This window comes from Orbicella franksi, chromosome 3, assembly GCF_964199315.1.
Source record: "Orbicella franksi chromosome 3, jaOrbFran1.1, whole genome shotgun sequence".
Taxonomy (NCBI): Eukaryota; Metazoa; Cnidaria; class Anthozoa; order Scleractinia; family Merulinidae; genus Orbicella; species Orbicella franksi.
This window is the reverse complement of record NC_138147.1, coordinates 22,634,059-22,653,547: the sequence shown is the minus strand read 5'-3', so window position 1 is coordinate 22,653,547 and position 19,489 is coordinate 22,634,059. Positions and strand designations below refer to the sequence as shown.

The following is a 19,489-nucleotide window of genomic DNA, read 5'->3' as shown; positions in this document are numbered from 1 at the left end:
GGCACATGTCGAAAAATATCTCTGAATTTTATTCATAAATTAGGAATTCGACCTAGAAACTGAAAGGGAGTTTTTTAAAATTGTGTGTTTATTCTCAAATGGCGCTCAAGTCAAGTTCTAAACTGTTTTGGATAGCTGAATACTTTGTCTTTCAAGAAAAAGTATCGATATGTTTTGGTTCTCCTTTACACGCAAATGCAAATTAACTTTAGATTACTAATTTTAAGCCCTTGTGATCGGTCACTTTGGCGACCGTCTAGGCGAAAATCGTTTAACTCGATTTTCTCGAATTTAAAGCGCTTCAAGCTCAAAAAAAACTACATCACGTTTCATATCTACCTAAGCGCTATTTGTGGACGAAAAGAGAGAAAAATCGATTTCTCGACTTCTGCCGCCAAATTCGAATTTTACTTGGTTTTTGGTGACATTTGCTCTTAATTTTTTCTCTGGCTCAGGTCACCTCCAAAGGTATAAGGTAATCTTGCCTATTTTCCACTGATGAAAAATACATCAAAAAAATAAAAACTTGGAGTCAGCAGCAATTTTTTTCTTCCGTCAAATGGCCCTGTCTTGAACCATCAGGAGTGTAGCATAATGGAGTATGAGACTCTGAAGAGTTATAATCTTGCTGTAATTTCTTTACCAAAATCTCATTTGAGGACTTTGATGGGCCCAAACAACTACCAGGAACAAAACATACTCAGTACTGTGCATGCACTCCTAACCATCTTGCATGTGTCGCGTATCGGAAGCTTAACTTTTTGTACAATGCAAATAATCCAGTAGCAATGATTTGGCTTTATAAAAAAGTGATATAATTATCTTCCTCTCAATACCTCCAGTTTTCTATTTCTAAACCAGCAAATGATAAATGGGAGTTCATACTGAAAGAATAATCGTATTGATATATCAGTGCCCTGTCAAAAATCATTTCATCAAATCTCTTTCCTGTACTTGTTTTGAGCAAGGCTCACGAAAGGCACTGGACTAAAGAGAGAGTGACGAAAACTGGTCTTTGGTGAGCCCTTTGTTCAAAAACTTTCACACGCAAGCTGCTGTCGTTTACGGAAAGATAGGTTTGAAGTGAATAAAATTGACTTTGGCCAGTGAAAAACTATTTAACTACATTTTAAATTCAAGCAGGATTTCCTAGCATGCAAGGAAATACAATCAATTCAAAATAGCATAATGTCAAAAATAGTCATCAATATGGTTGGAACTGTGCAGCAAAAAAAAAAATAATAAGAGTGTTATCATTCCTGTGAATGAAATGGTTTCATGCTGCCAACTGCAGCAGAAATGATTAATACCAATGTCACCATCTGCAGGCAAATTAATTGAAACACACACGAAGGAATAGAATTTGAGGATGTTTTCAACAAAAGTGGGCAGGGCAATGAGGTGGTTCTATTTTGAGGATTAATGCCATAGGCAATTTTGTACAGGAATTTCCTTTCTGTAAATACTTAGTTTTGCAAATTTACCTCCAGTGGTCTAGTGTGTGGGTTGCCTGCTCGATTTTCTTCATGGCAACTGGCTGAAGGATAGACCCACAATCCACCTGGTAAATAACAAACATACATTTAGTAGAAATTGGGCTAGTTAGAAAAAGCCTTGCCAAAGGATGTCCCCTTAGATGCACGTCCATAAGTCACACAATGTTTTTTTAAAGGATATGTAACGAGTTAATAGATATGAATTTCAGTCTGAAGAGGGTCCGGTTTATAGCCAAGATCTTTCCACCTACTTTAAGGGCTTTAAAAATAAATTGAAACGGACAGCTGATGACCCAAACAAGATGCGTTCGGCATGCTTCTTGAAAAGCTTGTTCGGCCAATGATTGAGTGGTTTAACAACTTGTGTCAGGCCACATTACATTGGAGATTCCTCTTCGCCTCATCTGTAAGCACTTGATTTGAGTACCAAGAGTACCAAGAGGAGAACGAAGAATTTGTTAAAAGGCTTCGCAATAGAACACCACTGCCTGATATAATTCACAGATACTATTTGCCTCTATTTAGCTGTCCTCCTATTAGTGGAGAAATGTCCAGTGATAAACTCAAGATAGTATGATTTAGAGCCAACAGCTCTTCTTTTGCAAGTCTTTGCCTTTTTTGTCAGGGATAGTGAATTAGAAAGTTCCTTTCATTAAAAAAACCAGAGGCCCCCCTTCCCATTGCCTCAGTATGAAGGCACTTAGTTATTTATCAAATTGAAGTTGATAAAGGTAACTTCAATGCCCTGCAAAGTAAGTTCGCAAAGCTCACTTTCTGAGTATTAACCCTTTGTCAGAGCAGAGGAGGAATGTGGTTCTGTGTCTGTATATAGTGGAATATGGAGTTATGCTATTGGAGGAAGCATGGCAACAGGAAACGCATGAATGAGGCAGTGGGAGGCAAAACGCTCTTTGATCCCATGAAGACCCATAAATGTCTGTTCTTCCTTTTTCTCAACTGTTAGTGACACCTTGGTGGAGAGAAATACCCCCCAAAAAATTGTGTTTATTTTGAAGATGAGCTGGGGGGTGGGGGGGAGGGGGGCTGGCAGCTATCTTTGATCTCGCCACTTTTCTGGTTTCTATGATCGCCCCAGTAAAGAAATCTGTCAATCAACGGTAACGAGCATGCGCTTAACACGAAAATAACGCGAGGAAACCGAAACATGTTTCGCCGCCATTTTTGTTCAGGATTTGCCTGCGATTTGCCTTTTTATTCGCTGTTAGCAATTTTTAACGAGAGACTCTGGACTGGGTCGAGTAATGGCGACGTAAAGACGTGCGTTGCTGCCGCCCGCCGATCTTTCTGCTCTGTCTTTGGTAAATGGCCGTTTTTTTCGGTCAGTTTTTGAGCAAAAGAAAAACCATATCCTCAGACTCTTCCGACGAATCATCTCTTTCGCCGGAAATCAAAAAAACCAAGCCATACTCCTCGCCAACGCATCACGAAGACGAAATAATGACAGCTCTCAGTATGACACAAGATGTTGGTGCAACTCTACAAGCAATCTTAGCAAAGCTGGAAAAGCTTGATTCAATAGAATCCGCCGTGAAGAAAATTGAAGCCAATCTCGAGAACTTAGAGAAACGAACCCAAAGGCTAGAAGATTTCCAAACAACAGCGAAGAAAGATATTGACGATCTAAAAGAAGGGATCAACTTTACTGGACAACAACTCAAGGATAAGACAGAAGCTATGGAGAAGGTGCATCGACTCTATGAAACTCAATTAGCAGAGCTCACGACAAAATGCCAGAAAAATGGGGATTTGTTAGACGAGATCCACACCAAAAATCTTTACTTAGAAGCCTACTCTCGCCGGGAGAATATCAAATTCACGAACATAGAAGAATCGACAGAAATAGGCGGCCGCACTAGTGAAGACACCGAAGAAGTTCTCCGAACTTTTCTGGAACGTGATCTTGGTTATAGGGATGCAAGGAATGTAGAAATTCAGCGAGTACATCGCATCGGAAAAAGCAAGGATGGAAATCCGCGTCCTATTCTGGCCCGTTTCCTTAGATATAAAGACTGTCAACAGATCTTTTTACTGGGTCACCGGCTTAAAGGCACTAACTTTCAAATGTTCCGAGACCTTCCCCAGGAAATCATTACCCGTCGCAAAGTACAGATGGGAGCTTTTAAGGATGCCAGGAAAAATGGAGTGGCTGCCTCCTTCAGCCAATCTCAACCGGATAAATTGTATATCAGAGGTAAATTGTGGCCGATCGGGCAAAAATTTACTATTTAATTAACACTAAATAAACTTTGTTCAGATTGACCGGTAAATTGTTCAAACTTCTCGCAGTTTCGTTATTGCCAATATGCTTTTCACCAATTAGAGGCGGTCGGCAACTTAAACGGGCTAATAGAGTTGCAGGCTTTTTCTCTTTTTTGCTGTAGTAAGCAATCAAGTTGCCTAATTTCTCCACCATAAGTCCTTTAGTAATTTTATTCATTTTATGTGTGTTTTCGTTTTACTGTCTCCAGGGCATAAAAATCTATCTAATTAACAATAGTTTAAAGGCATGTGGTCATTTAGATATCTTTTATTGTGAAAATGCAAAACAGTCAACTCAGCCTCCTTCATTACTCACAATACAACAGATCTGAAAATAATTTCCCTCAATGTCAGGGGATTGGGAAACAATGCCAAAAGAAAAGAGGTGTTTAACTGGCTGAGAGCGAAAAAGCAATCTATATATATGCTGCAAGAGGTCCATTGTTCTCGAGAAACTACCGATATATGGTCTTGTGAATGGGGGTACAAAGCGCTCTTCAGCTGCTGCAGCAGCAACAAAGCAGGGGTTGGTATTCTTTTCAATAATAATTTCAATTGCCAGATCCACAAGGTTTTCTCGGATCCGAATGGACGCTTTTTAATATGTGATATCGTTGCTGATAGCAAGCGTCTGACTGTGGCTAACATCTACGCTCCGAATGAAGACGATCCAAACTTCTTTCAGGTTTTTTTCGATCATTTATCAAACTTTAAATTTGGTGAAATCATAATTGGTGGGGACTTTAACTTAGTTCTTGACGTGGAAAAAGACAAGAGGGGTGGCCTTGCCAGAACACACAAAAATGCCTTAAAAGTGATTCGAAATTTCTCTGAAAATCTTGGTTTGACTGATATTTGGAGACTTTTCAACCCAGAAGCCAGGAGATATACTTGGCGCCAAAACCAACCAGTCATACATTGCCGACTCGATTTTTTTCTAGTAAGTGAATCATCTTTATGTGATGTGACCCATGCAGATATTTTTCCTGGTTTCAAAACGGATCATTCGATGATTACTCTGAATCTAGCTTTACACTCGAACCCCAGAGGCAAAGGTTTTTGGAAGTTGAACACGTCCCTTTTATCCGAAATGAGATATGTCCAAGAAATTAAAACAACAATTGAAAGCACTGTGAAACAATACAAAGACGACACCTCAGTGAACCCAGCTCTGCTTTGGGAGATGATTAAATTAAAGGTGCGAGAAAAATCAATATCTTATGCTGCATACAAAAACGCGACAACAAGGAAACGCGAAGAAATGTTGGAACGCGAAATCGCCTTGTTAGAAAAACATTTAGACAATGCAAGCAATAGTAACCCCTCATATCATATTGTTGCTGAAAGAATTTTTACCTTAAAGAAAGAGCTAGAAAACATTTTTGAGTATCGAACCAAAGGCGCTATCATTAGGTCAAAGTCGCAATGGTACAACGAGGGCGAAAAGAACTCTGGATATTTTCTAAACCTCGAAAAAAGGCACTGTAAACAAGGAACAATTAGTCAATTAAAAATTAATGACACCGACTTTGTCACCACAGACAAAGATATCTTATCTGAATGTACGGCTTTTTATAAAAATCTTTATACGTCAAAAAGCCCCGACAGCATCCAGTCAACATTCCTCTCTGAAGTGAACTCCACTTCTTTGACCAATGAAGAACAAACTTTATGTGAAGGCCCCTTAACTCAAAAGGAATGTTTCGAAGCCCTGAAGAAGATGGAGTCTGACAAAACGCCAGGCACGGATGGACTTCCCGCCGAATTCTACAAAGTTTTTTGGAAAGACATTTCTTTTTTTTTAATCTCGGCCCTCAACTATGCTTTTGACTCTGGCTGCCTCTCAGTAACACAAAGACGAGGGGTTATAAAACTAATTCCAAAAAAAGATGCGGAACTATACTTCATCAAAAATTGGAGGCCTATTACCCTTTTGAACACTGATTACAAAATCGCAGCAAAATCTATTGCAAACCGAATTAAATTAGTACTTCCAAACCTTATCAATCACGATCAAACAGGATTTTTGAAGGGCAGATTTATAGGCGAAAATATCAGACTCATTGACTCAATCATCCAATATGCCACAGAAAAGAATATCCCGGGCCTGTTACTTTTTATTGACTTTGAAAAGGCATTTGATTCTCTCGAATGGTCCTTCATACATGGAACATTAAGATCCTACGGTTTTGGTGCTTCGCTAATTAACTGGGTGAAAACCCTGTATAGTCATAGTGAAAGCTGTATTCTGAATAATGGATGGGCAAGTAATTTTTTTGAAATTCAAAGAGGTGTTAGGCAAGGCTGCCCGCTCTCACCTTATTTATTTATCCTATCGGCAGAGGTGCTGGCCACGGCAATTAGGAAAAATACTAATATAAAGGGAATCTCTGTAAATAATGTGGAAATTAAGTTAAGTCAGTATGCCGATGACACAACACTTATATTAGACGGGTCACGTGAATCTCTCCTTTCATCCCTTGCAATGCTTGACGATTTCAGCAAAGTCTCTGGCCTCAGACTCAATGATAAGAAAACGGAAGCTCTATGGATTGGCGCAAGTATTGGAAGTGATAAAATTCTGTTATCAGGAAAAGAGCTTAAATGGCCAAAAGACAAAGTAAAATCCCTAGGTCTATGGATTTCAACAGATCCCGAACTATCTGCCTCTTTAAACTACAATGAGAAACTTGAAAAAGTGAAAGAAATCCTGAGATGCTGGAAATACCGCCGACTCACATTGTTAGGGAAAATCACTGTTATCAAATCACTAGTGGTCTCCCAATTGGTTTATCTACTCTCGCCTCTTCGCTCAAACTACAGGGTTTTAAAAGAAATAAATGATTTACTCTACACTTTTCTATGGAATGGTAAAGGCGACAAGATAAAACGGAAGGTAATGATCAATGATTTCGGTGGTGGTGGCCTAAAAATGATTGATATTAGTTCCTTCAATAAATCTCTCAAAACCACATGGATTAAAAAATATTTAGATAACAACAATAAGGGAAAATGGAAAATCTTTTTTGATATAACCCTAAAAAAATATGGCTGTCAAAACTTTTTTTCCTACAACCTCAACGTTAGAGACACCTTATCGACAATAACAACTTCGGATGCCTTTTTAAATGAACTATTAGGAATCTGGGCGGAAGTTAACTTTGAACCTGAAATAACATCGAAAGATCACTTTCTGGATCAACAACTTTGGCATAACTCCCTAATAAAGATAGCCAACAAAACAGTTTTTTTTAAAAATTGGTTCACCAAGGGAATAACTCGGGTGAAACATCTTTTAGGACCGGACAACAACTTTCTCTCGTTAAATGATTTCCGCTGTAAGTATGAAATAGACCCTCGCCCTCTCAGCTTCTACGGATTAATATCGGCTGTAAAGTCTCTTCGGACTGATTCTAATTTTCAAGATTTACAGAACACCGACCACGAATATGAGCCACTTACAACAAGAATTTTGCAGGTCAAAAAAGCAACCACAATAATATATAAAAAACTGATTAGTAACAAGAGTTTAACCCCAGAGTCAAGTCAAAAGAAGTGGCTAGAGGATTGTGGCCTACCAATAAATGACAACATAAATTGGAATGCTGCCTATCTTTTAGCTAAAAAATGCACAAAGAGCACTAAGCTGATAGAGTTTCAATTTAAATTCTTACATAGACGTGTACCAACCAATAACTTTTTATTTAGAATAGGTCTACAGGGCGATGAAAAGTGCAGTTTTTGTCACACCTCCTCTGAGTCAATAATTCATCTTTTTTGGTCATGCCGTCAAACATCTCACTTTTGGATTAAACTTACTGAATGGCTGAAAAACTTAAATTTACTTCCTAGAGATTATGCTTTGACAAATATTACTGCTTTGGGTCTGAGGCCAGATATCTCTCAATTTGCGCTTCTTATAAATTACTGCTTTCTCTTAGCACGATATCACATATGGCTCGCTAAAACAAAAAATGATCATCCAAATCTTACGCTTTTCATATGCACACTAAAATTACAATATGAGATAGAAACAAAAAGTGGAGACACGAAGAAATGGAAACCTCTTACAGGATACATGAGGATTTAATTAATATTTTAGATTATATTTTCTGTAGGGTTATCTATCTCCTACCCATTAATCTATTTCTAATCTCCTGTCAGATGCATAACTCATTTTACTTTTAATGTACCACATGCCTTTGGTCTGTTTTTTTATGTTTCTGTACTACAACCTCAAGCTGTAATGATAACTAGCTATTTTTCTTCTCAGTTTTGTTTTTTTTCTTTGCCCCTTGTCGTCACTGTATTTCTTAATTGTGTAAGTCGTGTAACTGTATTTGTTAGTAATATAAGTCGTTTAGTTATTGTAATTTAAATAGTGTAAATAATTAGAGCAATATAATGTAAATAGAGTTAGTGTTGTAAGTAAGCATTGGTTTCCCTTGTGTTATTGCAAATAAATAAATTAAAAAAAAAAAAAAAAAATTTTTAACGACAACTCTGAGACAATCAGGACTAAAGGAATGAAGGACCAGCTTTGTGCTATTTTCCTGGCGAGCGTGGTTGCATTCTAGGTTGCCTGGAGAGGTTTCCCCGTCTCAGGAAGAAAAGGAAGCTGAAGTTTTTATTTTGCTGTGGAAATTTCAAGGTTCATTACCTTCCATCTTCACACGAATCAATTATTCTTCTCTAATTTCTATGGAAAATAGCGATGTCGAACTGTTTCATGTCTGCCATTATATATTGCGAAGCCTCCGAACGTAAGTCTTTAAAATATTTCCCAACGGTTCAGAGTTGTACATTTAAACTTGAGCTTACATTAAACAAGCTTTTCTGTATAAAGTTTTCTCTGTCTTAACTTACTGTCTTATGAAAGACTGCATTTACTTCGTGATTTTCCTGTAATATGTTGAGTCTGAAGACTTTCTTTCGAGTAATGAAACTTGAAGGCAGTTGCAGATCAGTCAACAACATTGAAAATAGCTAGTAGTTTGCATGTCTCGATACTAGTAATACTAGTAATACAATGATAAATTATAGAGGTTTTGAAACCTCCATTCCTTACTGTTCAGTACCAATGTGAACTCGCAAATTTGAAATCATTTTTCTGCTTCTGCATATGAGAATGTCCAAAATGGACTATTTACTAGACACAGACTCAATGTGAACCTTTACTCGGTTGAGGTATTTCGTTTACAAGTTATTGCCCAGTGAAAATAAAGAAAGCAGCTTCTGTTCACATGCTTTGGCATAATTTGTACTGATGATAAGCTTCAGTTTTATTTGTGTGGTGGGAGAAAGCTCTGCAATAATTCTGGATATCAAAATAGGGCTGCCATATACTCATCTGCTGAGGGGGATAATTTATGAAAGAGACCCAGGGAAGACAAATAAGCCATGTTACCCGTGGTTGAGTGCTAGTAATGAGGTAGGCAGGTAGAATGGTCATTCATCCAGACAGCTAACTTTAACTTGGGCAAACCTTAGTCAACAGAACCTCCACAACATTTGGAACAGGCCAATTTTGAGACTTGGCTTTCGAGAATAACAAGAAAAGACATCAAGCGCAGGGATCGGTAACAGTCATTTAGCCCCTAACCATTTAAACCCCAACCAGAAGTCAATAAGCCCCCAACCAGGAATAAAAAAAACTGTATATTTCTCATGCATGAGTAAGGGGCTATTCAATTTGTGGTTGGGTGCTAACAGGCTAGGGGCTAATCAAATGACCGGTAACCAAAGAATCAGGTTTGTTTTATTCCTCTAAGGCTGCAGAAAGAGCAAAAAAATGAGGTGGTAAAGTCAAACGTCCTGCACAATCTCCATCTCAACGACTTGATTGGACCCATTATTTAAGCCGTTAAGTCAAGAATATCAAAACAAAAGTCTAAGGATGATTATGAAGAAACAAAAACAATCACCGACACAACTATTGTGTTGTAACCAAACAGACGGTGATGAATTCTCAATTCTGCCGAGGGACCTATCCAATATTCACTTTCATAAATAATGCCAGATACTTTTCCTGAAACTGAAACAGACCTCTTGTAGTAACGTAACAGAAAAGCGCCGTACCCACTGCACTCACTGTGAAACCTGCTTTAACCCTGTCAGTTAAGTTAAAACAAAAAGGGCCACGAAGCTGTTAAGCTGTTCAAAAAAAGCAAACCTTACCAACAGGGAGTCCGGCAATATAGAAATACTTCAGCTTATCCCGTTGATAGGACACCGCTACAAAAAATGCTCGAATGAAATATTCTTGCCTGCAATCTAGCTCACACTGTGGAGTATGCGCTCGCAGGTTTCTTTGGAATATTTATCCCCGATGCCTCGATCAAAATGTTCAAGATTTAGATGTGGGGCAACTGGAACTTTTTCTTAGATGTTTGAACGTGAAATATGCGCGACGTTTACAAAACTTTACAAACGCATCCCGCTCACGGAAGTCCGCCATGTTTGTTTTCCACAAACCAAATTTCTTAATTGGGGCGATTATAGAAACTCGGTTCCAGGCCTCGCTGCTTGGACCCCCTGACTGGGGGAATACAAAAGTTAGGAGAAAGGTATAGAGGCATGTGTAATATATTAGGGCAGCGGTTGTACATGTAAAAGTATACATCCGGCATAGTACTAACGCGGGAAGAGCGTGTAGAAACGTGTACTGTGTGTACTGTTGTCTTTCGCCTTCGTAGCTTACTTTTGCGGTTCAACACCACAAATTGACGACGAGGATGTCGAACGCAGTGGAAAGAGCGCTTCCGCCTTTAGATTTTAATTTTTAAGGCTCTTCCTCTCAGGTCGCGGAACGATGGTGACAGTGGAAACGATCATATCAGTATTACATCGATGGCAAGGGAATCACGAATCCTTCTCGGAAACAATCTCAGTTACTTCATTTAGCAGGCATGGAAGTACAAGATATTTACGAAGATCTTCCAGATCCTGGACCAGTGAATGCTGACGAGGATAATGAGTATGTGGTGTGTCTGTGAAAGTTGAATGCGCATTTTAGAACCAAGGAGAATGTACCATACGAACAACATGTCTTTCGTCGACTTGCTGGACAAAGGGTGAGACCGCTGACACGTTCATGGTTTGTTTACGTTTACAAACTCGTCATTGAAATTTTGATGCAACTTTGGAGAAAAATTTGCCGGACCAATTGATTGAAAAGTTGCCTGATAAACTAAAGAAGAAGCTATTGCAAGTCATTAATATTACTCTGGAAGCTGCAATGGAAAAAGTTTGAAGGTGGGAAGCCTCACATGAGCAGGCAAGTCAAATGGTCACGCCATGCCAAGAACTCGGAGCAGGCACTAATGCAGTGGAAGAAAGTCCTGGACGTGGAACCAAAGGAAAAAGTGTTTGTTTTAACTATGTTTAAGAAGGTCACTTTGCGCAAAATAAAAATTGTCCAGCCTGAGGTGAAAAGTGCAGCAAGTGTGGTAATATGGCCACTATGCTAACTGTTGCAAAGGGGGAAGCAGTCTGAAAAACAAGGCACCACCCAACAACGGGGAGGCAGACAGAAGCATCGTGGTAATGGGAGGCAGGCCAATCAAGTTGAGGATCGTTGTAACCAATCAGGTGAGAATGACAAATTTTCTTTTATTATAGAAGAACAGACATGTACTTTGTCAAATTCCGTTGAGCCAGTCATCTCAGTGAACATTGGTGGAATCAGCAGAGTTGTGTTTATTGATTCAGGTTATGCAAGTAACCTTATCAGTAAAGATACACAGCAGGAACTAAAGTATCGGTTACTAAAAAATGAATTAAAACACTGCACCAAGAGATTGTATGCTTATGGGGGTTGAGAGCTTGGAGCTGAAGGCCAGTTTCAGTCACAAGTTTCCGTATCGAAAGCAAAGGTTGTGGCAAATTTCATTGTTGTTAAATCTGGGGTTAGTTTCCTGGGATATTCGACTGTCACAGATCTTGGAATCCTTCATTTGGATCCCATGGGAACTCTCGGGACGGGAGACTGTAACACTGTTGATGATACCTTTGTGAGAACTCAAAGGAAAATACCTCACTGTGTTCCAGGGAATTGGAAAGCTGAAAGATTATCAGTTGAAGTTACACGTTGATCCCAGTGTAACTCCAGTCGTTCAAAAGACGCGAGGAGTACCTTTTTCTGTAAAGGACAAAATAACTGCCAAGGTAATTGAGAAAGTCTAGGGGCTTACGATTGCCCAGTTGTTGTTGCCCCGACACCGTCAGGGGACGTAAGGCTAGGTGTCGATCGATATGCGAAGAGCTAACGAGGACATTATTCGGTAAAGATTGCCTATAGCAACCACAGATGAAGTCCTTGAAGCCTTAATAAGAGTGGTGTTTTCTCGGAGTAAGATTTAAGGTGGGGTTTTCACAAATTGAGTTGGATCCTGAGTCAAAGGATATTACTGCTTTTGCCACCCATGATGGTATATTCCGCTACAAGCGTTTGAGTTTTGGTGTTAATGCCGCACCAAGACATATTATAACTCAGTCAATGGCAGGTCTACAAGGAGTGGAAAACATAGCAGATGATCTTGTCGTTCATGGTCGAGACACTGAGGAATATGATAAGAACTTACATAGTGTGTTGCAACGTCTTAGTGAGAAGCAGCTGACTTTGAATGCTGAAAAGTGCACCTTCCGAATGAATAAAATGGTTTTCATGGGTCTTTTGCTTAGCAAACAAGCATGGCATTGGCCCTATTGAGGAAAAAGTAGGAATCGTTGCGGAAGTGAGTCAGCCTCAGACACCTTCTGAAGATCGTAGCTTCTTAGGAATCGTTGATTTTAGTGCCAGGTTTATACGTGATTTTGCTACCACTGCTGATCCCCTCAGAAAACTTGCAAGTAAAGGAGAACCGTTCGTGTGGGGCGAGGAGCAGGAGTAGACATTTCAGAGATTGAAGAGTCAAGTTGCAAGTGCACCAGTCCTAGCTTACCTCGATAAGGAAACGCCCATCCGTGTCATTGCTGAGCAGGAAAGGAAAGGAAAACCGTGACGTGCCGTCTGTTATGCCAGTCGTAGTTTGAGTCAAGTGGAGCGCCGTTACAGTCAGACAGAGAAGGAAGTACTAGCCTTAGTCTGGGTGTGTGAATGCTCTCACCTCTACTTGTACGGGCTCCCACAGTTTGATCTGGTGATAGACCATGAAGTACTTCAAATCATCTACTCAAGGAAGTCTAAGCATTCAGCCAGAATAGAGCGCTGGGTTCTGCGTTTAAAACCGTGCAACTACCAAGTTTGCCATGTACCTTCAAGAACAAACATCGCAGATGCCCTTTCCCGACTAACTAAGATACCAGCTTCAGATCCGTCCATGGAAAATGATGGATACGTACGCATGATAGCTCTTCATGCTGTCCTAATTGCACTGAAAATCAAAGAGATTGAACGAGTCTCAGCACAAGACTCAGAGTTGCAAGCAGTCAGGAGTTGCCTCATCGAAGGAAAATGGGACAGTGCTCCTAAGCAGTATTTGCCAATGCGCAATGAGTTGACTTTTATCGGTCATGTGATTCTACGGGGAACAAGAATTGTTATACCCCAAGTACCTCGCAAGAGAGTCGTCAGTTTGGCATACGAAGGATACCAGGGAGTCGTAAAGACGAAGGAGAGACTGGTCTGGTCTGGTGGCCTGCTATGGATCGTGATGCAGAGAGATGTCCGGAGTGTTACGGGTGCCAGGTGGTTACCAAGAACGTTCCACCTCCACCATTGAAATTACCACCATTACCCAACCAACCATGGGAAGAAGTGACTGTGGATCTAGTGGGTCCGTTACTTTCTGGACAACACTTGTTAGTTCTCTTTGATTATTACAGCCGGTGGATGGAAGTTGATGTTATCCAAACAACCTCCAGCAAAACCATCATTCATTGCTTGGATGCCCAATTTGCAAGGCATGGATTACCTAAAGGTCTGCGTACCGACAATGGCTCAAATCTATCTTGTGTCTAAAGAAAAAGAAGATTATCTGAATGAAATAAGGATTGGACACTGTTACACAACACCTCTATGGCCAAGAGTTAATGGCGAAGTAGAGAGGCAAAAAAGGTCGCTTCTGAAGTCCATGAGAGCAGCACATACAGAAAAAAGGATATTGCAGAAGTGGCACCATGCAAGCACAGGGAGTTGATAACAGGCACATGATGCTACAATCCTTGGCCACAATCATGACGCTGGACCAAACAGTCACCAGTATAGCCACTGAAAATGTCTGGTTTGGGTCTGATGTATTGGTGTATTGGGCAGCCTCAAGACCTTCTCATGAGAACAAAGAGGAACTATTCCTTTTCTTTGTTGAGCAGCTTACCACAACTGGAACTGAACAGGGCAAAGGCGTATCCGGTATGGGAGAGTCAATACTCTCAAACAATGAAAAAAATGATATTGCAGAAGTGGCACCGTGTAAGCACAGGGAATTGATAACAGGCATACTGTATGTAGTTGATGCTACAAGCATTGGCCACAATAAATAAATGGTGCACCCTGTTGATGCAGTTATTGCAGTCATCCAGTCGAGGTATTTCAACAAGTTTCCTTTTTGGAGCTGTGTAGGTAGACATCGAAGACATTTGCTAGCACTTGATATTGGTCCTAGCAAGTTACAACCCCTTCTGACACTTGACACCTGCACGGGTTGCGATGAAAAGAAAACAGAAAAAAACAGCCCTGGACGGTATTCGATGAAATGACAGCAGTTTTATTTTTCTAGGCTTTGACAGTGTTCTAACAGTGGATGCCTATTATCAAGTGTTATGTGAACATCATGCATGATCATACCTGCCCTTGCACGAAAGTAAATGAAGTAAATAAATAAAATTGTTGTAAATTTGGGTTAAAGTTAGGTATTTATAAATTATGACTTCATGCTTGGTTTGCAGTAAGTGGTTTCACTTTTCTTGAATAATTGCTAAAATGCTAGTGACATAACTTAAACTTCCTATGACTTCAATTAAAGGATATGTCCCATGTGGGAGGTAATTCCAAATTCTTGTGCCAAATTTGGTGCTTTCACCATAAATGCACAATTCTTGCACCAATCTGCTGGATTACTAATAATATCAGCAACCTATCTGTCGAAAACATCCGATACATAGTCCATGGTAGACCAAAGAACTACAAGTGAGGAAAAGGTGATTCAGATGGTTGGGACTTATGGGTAGAATGTCATCTTTTGCATCACCCAAAACAGCCATTCACTGGACACCATAAATAAGAAAAAACACAAGAAAGCAAAAGAGATCTGCAGAAGGAAAATGCAAAAGCAACAGAGAACAAATAATTTGTTCTTTTCCGCAGCAGGGAAGTGGAGTCAGGAGAAAAACCAGTACCAGTCTCTTGCAAGTTTTCTAGAATTTACCTATCCCTCTCTGCTCTAAAAATCACTCAAACAGATCACAGTCCATATGCAGGTTCTTTAATTGGCATAATATGTTCCTGAATTATCGCCATCGAAAACACTTGTTCATTAATGAAGTGCAGAAGTCCACGTTTCCTGATATGGTCAAGAAAGGAAAAATCTTGGCTTGTAGCCGAACCCTTTTTTTTCTCATTTGGACAATATTGTCTTCATATCTTTCCTCTAGACTTAACGCTCGATCACATGCAAACTTCCAGACGTACCTGGAAGCTAAGGCTGGACTGAAAACCGAAAGTGGTAAGACCAATTAGTTAACAGCGTGGAGGGATTCAATATAGAATAAACTCAATGACGAAAACGTCAAACCATATCAATGACCTTTCCTGCACCTTGAGCAAAAACGTTTTTGTTTTGTTTAAAATAATTTGGAAGTCTGCGAATAATCTAGGTGCATTTTCACTGGGAACCCCCTGCAGCTCCCCCCATTACTACCTGAGCGGCACTTATAAAGAACAGCTGTTCATTTGTGTAATTCAGTGCTGGTAAGCGAGGTTCTTCTCCATTTTTTTTTATCCACTCTTTATATGCCTGCAAAAAAGGACATCAGATATCAGTGTAAGGTGGCTCAAAAGAGTTTCCAGAACTTTCAATTTGATGGGTCGTTTATAACCACTCTTTATCACTTGATGTTATAATCATGGTATCAACAAAACTGCCCAATTATTGTTGAAGACGTTGTTATAATTTTCGTGACACAATAGGTTACCATAGCAACAGTATGACCTGCTAAGAACATCCTTAATTACAGCCACCTTAACCTACTACACAACACATCAACAACCATTACAAAGAATAAGCCAATTGCGAAAAATGAAAAAATCTATCCCCAAGGTTTCGGAGAATGAAACAAAGTAAATTAATTAATCATCCCTCATCCTCAATGCGATTGGCCTATGCACTTGGAGATTTCTAAGTGAGAGTTCTACATGTATGGTTAAGGTGCAGTTATTTTTGATTCCTGATTTTAGCATTTTAATATTCTAGCAGTGAAGGAGGGTGCAATAGTTCAGGGGCTGAGTCTTTTGAACGTCTCGCACTAATACAGTCTAAACTAATAGCCTTTGGTGTTGTATGTTGTTGGCCCTTGACCTAGTTTTCATTGATCGGTTAAAACCTTTGTCTTTTCTTTTATCCAGGGCTCCATTGAAGGGCACCCAGGTGACATGGACTCACCACTATTATTGCTATTGCTACTGTTACTGTTACTGCGACTGCGACTGCGACTGTGACTGCAACTGTGACTGCGACTGCAACTGCGACAGCGACTGCGACTGCAACTGTTACTGTTACTGTTAATTTTACTGTTACTGCTACTGTTGCTGTCACTGTTAGTTACTGTCACTGTCACTGTCACTGTTACTGTTACTGCTTCTGCTACTGCCACTGTTTCTGTTACTGTTTCTGTTACTGTTACTTTTACTGCTATTGTTACTGTTACTATTACTGTTACTGTTACTGTTACTGCTACTGCTTCTCTTATTGTTTCTGTTACTGTTACTGTTACTGTTACTGTTTCTGTTTCTGTTTCTGTTTCTGTTACTGTTTCTGTTACTTTTACTGCTATTGTTTCTGTTACTGTTACTGTTACTGCTTCTATTATTGTTTCTCTTACTGTTACTGTTACTGTTACTGTTACTGTTTCTGTTTCTGTTTCTGTTACTGTTTCTGTTACTTTTACTGCTATTGTTTCTGTTACTGTTACTGTTACTGCTACTGCTTCTCTTATTGTTTCTGTTACTGTTACTGTTACCGTTACTGTTTCTGTTTCTGTTTCTGTTACTGTTTCTGTTACTTTTACTGCTATTGTTTCTGTTACTGTTACTGTTACTGCTACTGCTTCTCTTATTGTTTCTGTTACTGTTACTGTTACTGTTACTGTTTCTGTTTCTGTTTCTGTTTCTGTTACTGTTTCTGTTACTTTTACTGCTATTGTTTCTGTTACTATTACTGTTACTGCTACTGCTTCTCTTATTGTTTCTGTTACTGTTACTGTTACTGTTACTGTTTCTGTTTCTGTTACTGTTTCTGTTACTTTTACTGCTATTGTTTCTGTTACTGTTACTGTTACTGCTACTGCTTCTCTTATTGTTTCTGTTACTGTTACTGTTACTGTTACTGTTTCTGTTTCTGTTTCTGTTACTGTTACTTTTACTGCTATTGTTTCTGTTACTGTTACTGTTACTGCTACTGCTTCTCTTATTGTTTCTGTTACTGTTACTGTTACTGTTTCTGTTTCTGTTTCTGTTACTGTTTCTGTTACTTTTACTGCTATTGTTTCTGTTACTGTTACTGTTACTGCTACTGCTTCTCTTATTGTTTCTGTTACTGTTACTGTTACTGTTACTGTTTCTGTTTCTGTTTCTGTTACTGTTTCTGTTACTTTTACTGCTATTGTTTCTGTTACTGTTACTGTTACTGCTACTGCTTCTCTTATTGTTTCTGTTACTGTTACTCTTACTGTTACTGTTACTGTTTCTGTTTCTGTTACTGTTTCTGTTACTTTTACTGCTATTGTTTCTGTTACTGTTACTGTTACTGTTACTGTTTCTGTTTCTGTTTCTGTTACTGTTTCTGTTACTTTTACTGCTATTGTTTCTGTTACTGTTACTGTTACTGCTACTGCTTCTCTTATTGTTTCTGTTACTGTTACTGTTACTGTTACTGTTTCTGTTTCTGTTTCTGTTTCTGTTTCTGTTACTTTTACTGCTATTGTTTCTGTTACTGTTACTGTTACTGCTACTGCTTCTCTTATTGTTTCTGTTACTGTTACTGTTACTGTTACTGTTTCTGTTTCTGTTTCTGTTTCTGTTACTGTTTCTGTTACTTTTACTGCTATTGTTTCTGTTACTGTTACTGTTACTGCTACTGCTTCTCTTATTGTTTCTGTTACTGTTACTGTTACTGTTTCTGTTTCTGTTTCTGTTACTGTTTCTGTTACTTTTACTGCTATTGTTTCTGTTACTGTTACTGTTACTGCTACTGCTTCTCTTATTGTTTCTGTTACTGTTACTGTTACTGTTACTGTTTCTGTTTCTGTTTCTGTTTCTGTTACTGTTTCTGTTACTTTTACTGCTATTGTTTCTGTTACTGTTACTGTTACTGCTACTGCTTCTCTTATTGTTTCTGTTACTGTTACTGTTACTGTTACTGTTTCTGTTTCTGTTTCTGTTACTGTTTCTGTTACTTTTACTGCTATTGTTTCTGTTACTGTTACTGTTACTGCTACTGCTTCTCTTATTGTTTCTGTTACTGTTACTGTTACTGTTACTGTTTCTGTTTCTGTTTCTGTTACTGTTTCTGTTACTTTTACTGCTATTGTTTCTGTTACTGTTACTGTTACTGCTACTGCTTCTCTTATTGTTTCTGTTACTGTTACTGTTACTGTTACTGTTTCTGTTTCTGTTTCTGTTTCTGTTTCTGTTTCTGTTACTGTTTCTGTTACTTTTACTGCTATTGTTTCTGTTACTGTTACTGTTACTGCTACTGCTTCTCTTATTGTTTCTGTTACTGTTACTGTTACTGTTACTGTTTCTGTTTCTGTTTCTGTTACTGTTTCTGTTACTTTTACTGCTATTGTTTCTGTTACTGTTACTGTTACTGCTACTGCTTCTCTTATTGTTTCTGTTACTGTTACTGTTACTGTTACTGTTTCTGTTTCTGTTTCTGTTTCTGTTACTGTTTCTGTTACTTTTACTGCTATTGTTTCTGTTACTGTTACTGTTACTGCTACTGCTTCTCTTATTGTTTCTGTTACTGTTACTGTTACTGTTACTGTTTCTGTTTCTGTTTCTGTTACTGTTTCTGTTACTTTTACTGCTATTGTTTCTGTTACTGTTACTGTTACTGCTACTGCTTCTCTTATTGTTTCTGTTACTGTTACTGTTACTGTTACTGTTTCTGTTTCTGTTTCTGTTTCTGTTACTGTTTCTGTTACTTTTACTGCTATTGTTTCTGTTACTGTTACTGTTACTGCTACTGCTTCTCTTATTGTTTCTGTTACTGTTACTGTTACTGTTACTGTTTCTGTTTCTGTTTCTGTTACTGTTACTTTTACTGCTATTGTTTCTGTTACTGTTACTGTTACTGCTACTGCTTCTCTTATTGTTTCTGTTACTGTTACTGTTACTGTTTCTGTTTCTGTTTCTGTTACTGTTTCTGTTACTTTTACTGCTATTGTTTCTGTTACTGTTACTGTTACTGTTACTGCTACTGCTTCTCTTATTGTTTCTGTTACTGTTACTGTTACTGTTACTGTTTCTGTTTCTGTTTCTGTTACTGTTTCTGTTA

General features: G+C 38.8%; 3 protein-coding genes and 1 pseudogene across 3 annotated transcripts in view; 2 read left to right on the top strand and 2 right to left on the bottom strand.

Annotated features, from left to right (window-relative positions):
• The window catches only part of LOC145482674 (endothelin-converting enzyme homolog), a 237,657-nt gene that overhangs the window by 44,189 nt on the left and 173,979 nt on the right, over window positions 1-19,489 (bottom strand). The window contains exons 17-18 of the mRNA XM_081461309.1: window positions 15,635-15,730; window positions 1,485-1,561 (exon numbers count right to left, since the gene is read on the bottom strand). Of these exons, the coding sequence (XP_081317435.1) occupies window positions 1,485-1,561; window positions 15,635-15,730 (173 nt within the window). The remainder of the gene's footprint in view (window positions 1-1,484; window positions 1,562-15,634; window positions 15,731-19,489) is intronic.
• The window catches only part of LOC145482722 (ATP-dependent DNA helicase Q1-like), a 361,760-nt gene that overhangs the window by 330,371 nt on the left and 11,900 nt on the right, over window positions 1-19,489 (bottom strand). The gene's annotated exons all lie outside the window — the stretch shown is intronic.
• LOC145482711 (uncharacterized) lies at window positions 2,751-4,477 on the top strand. The gene has a single exon (XM_081461354.1). It carries the CDS (start codon window positions 2,820-2,822, stop codon window positions 3,744-3,746), a length of 927 nt encoding a protein of 308 aa, XP_081317480.1. The 5' UTR covers window positions 2,751-2,819; the 3' UTR covers window positions 3,747-4,477.
• LOC145480447 (uncharacterized) lies at window positions 10,511-11,163 on the top strand (annotated as a pseudogene).

Excerpts from the sequence above, each read along its gene's own strand:
- LOC145482711 (XM_081461354.1), top strand. The coding sequence starts at position 2,820 with ATGGCCGTTTTTTTCGGTCAGTTTTTGAGCAAAAGAAAAACCATATCC.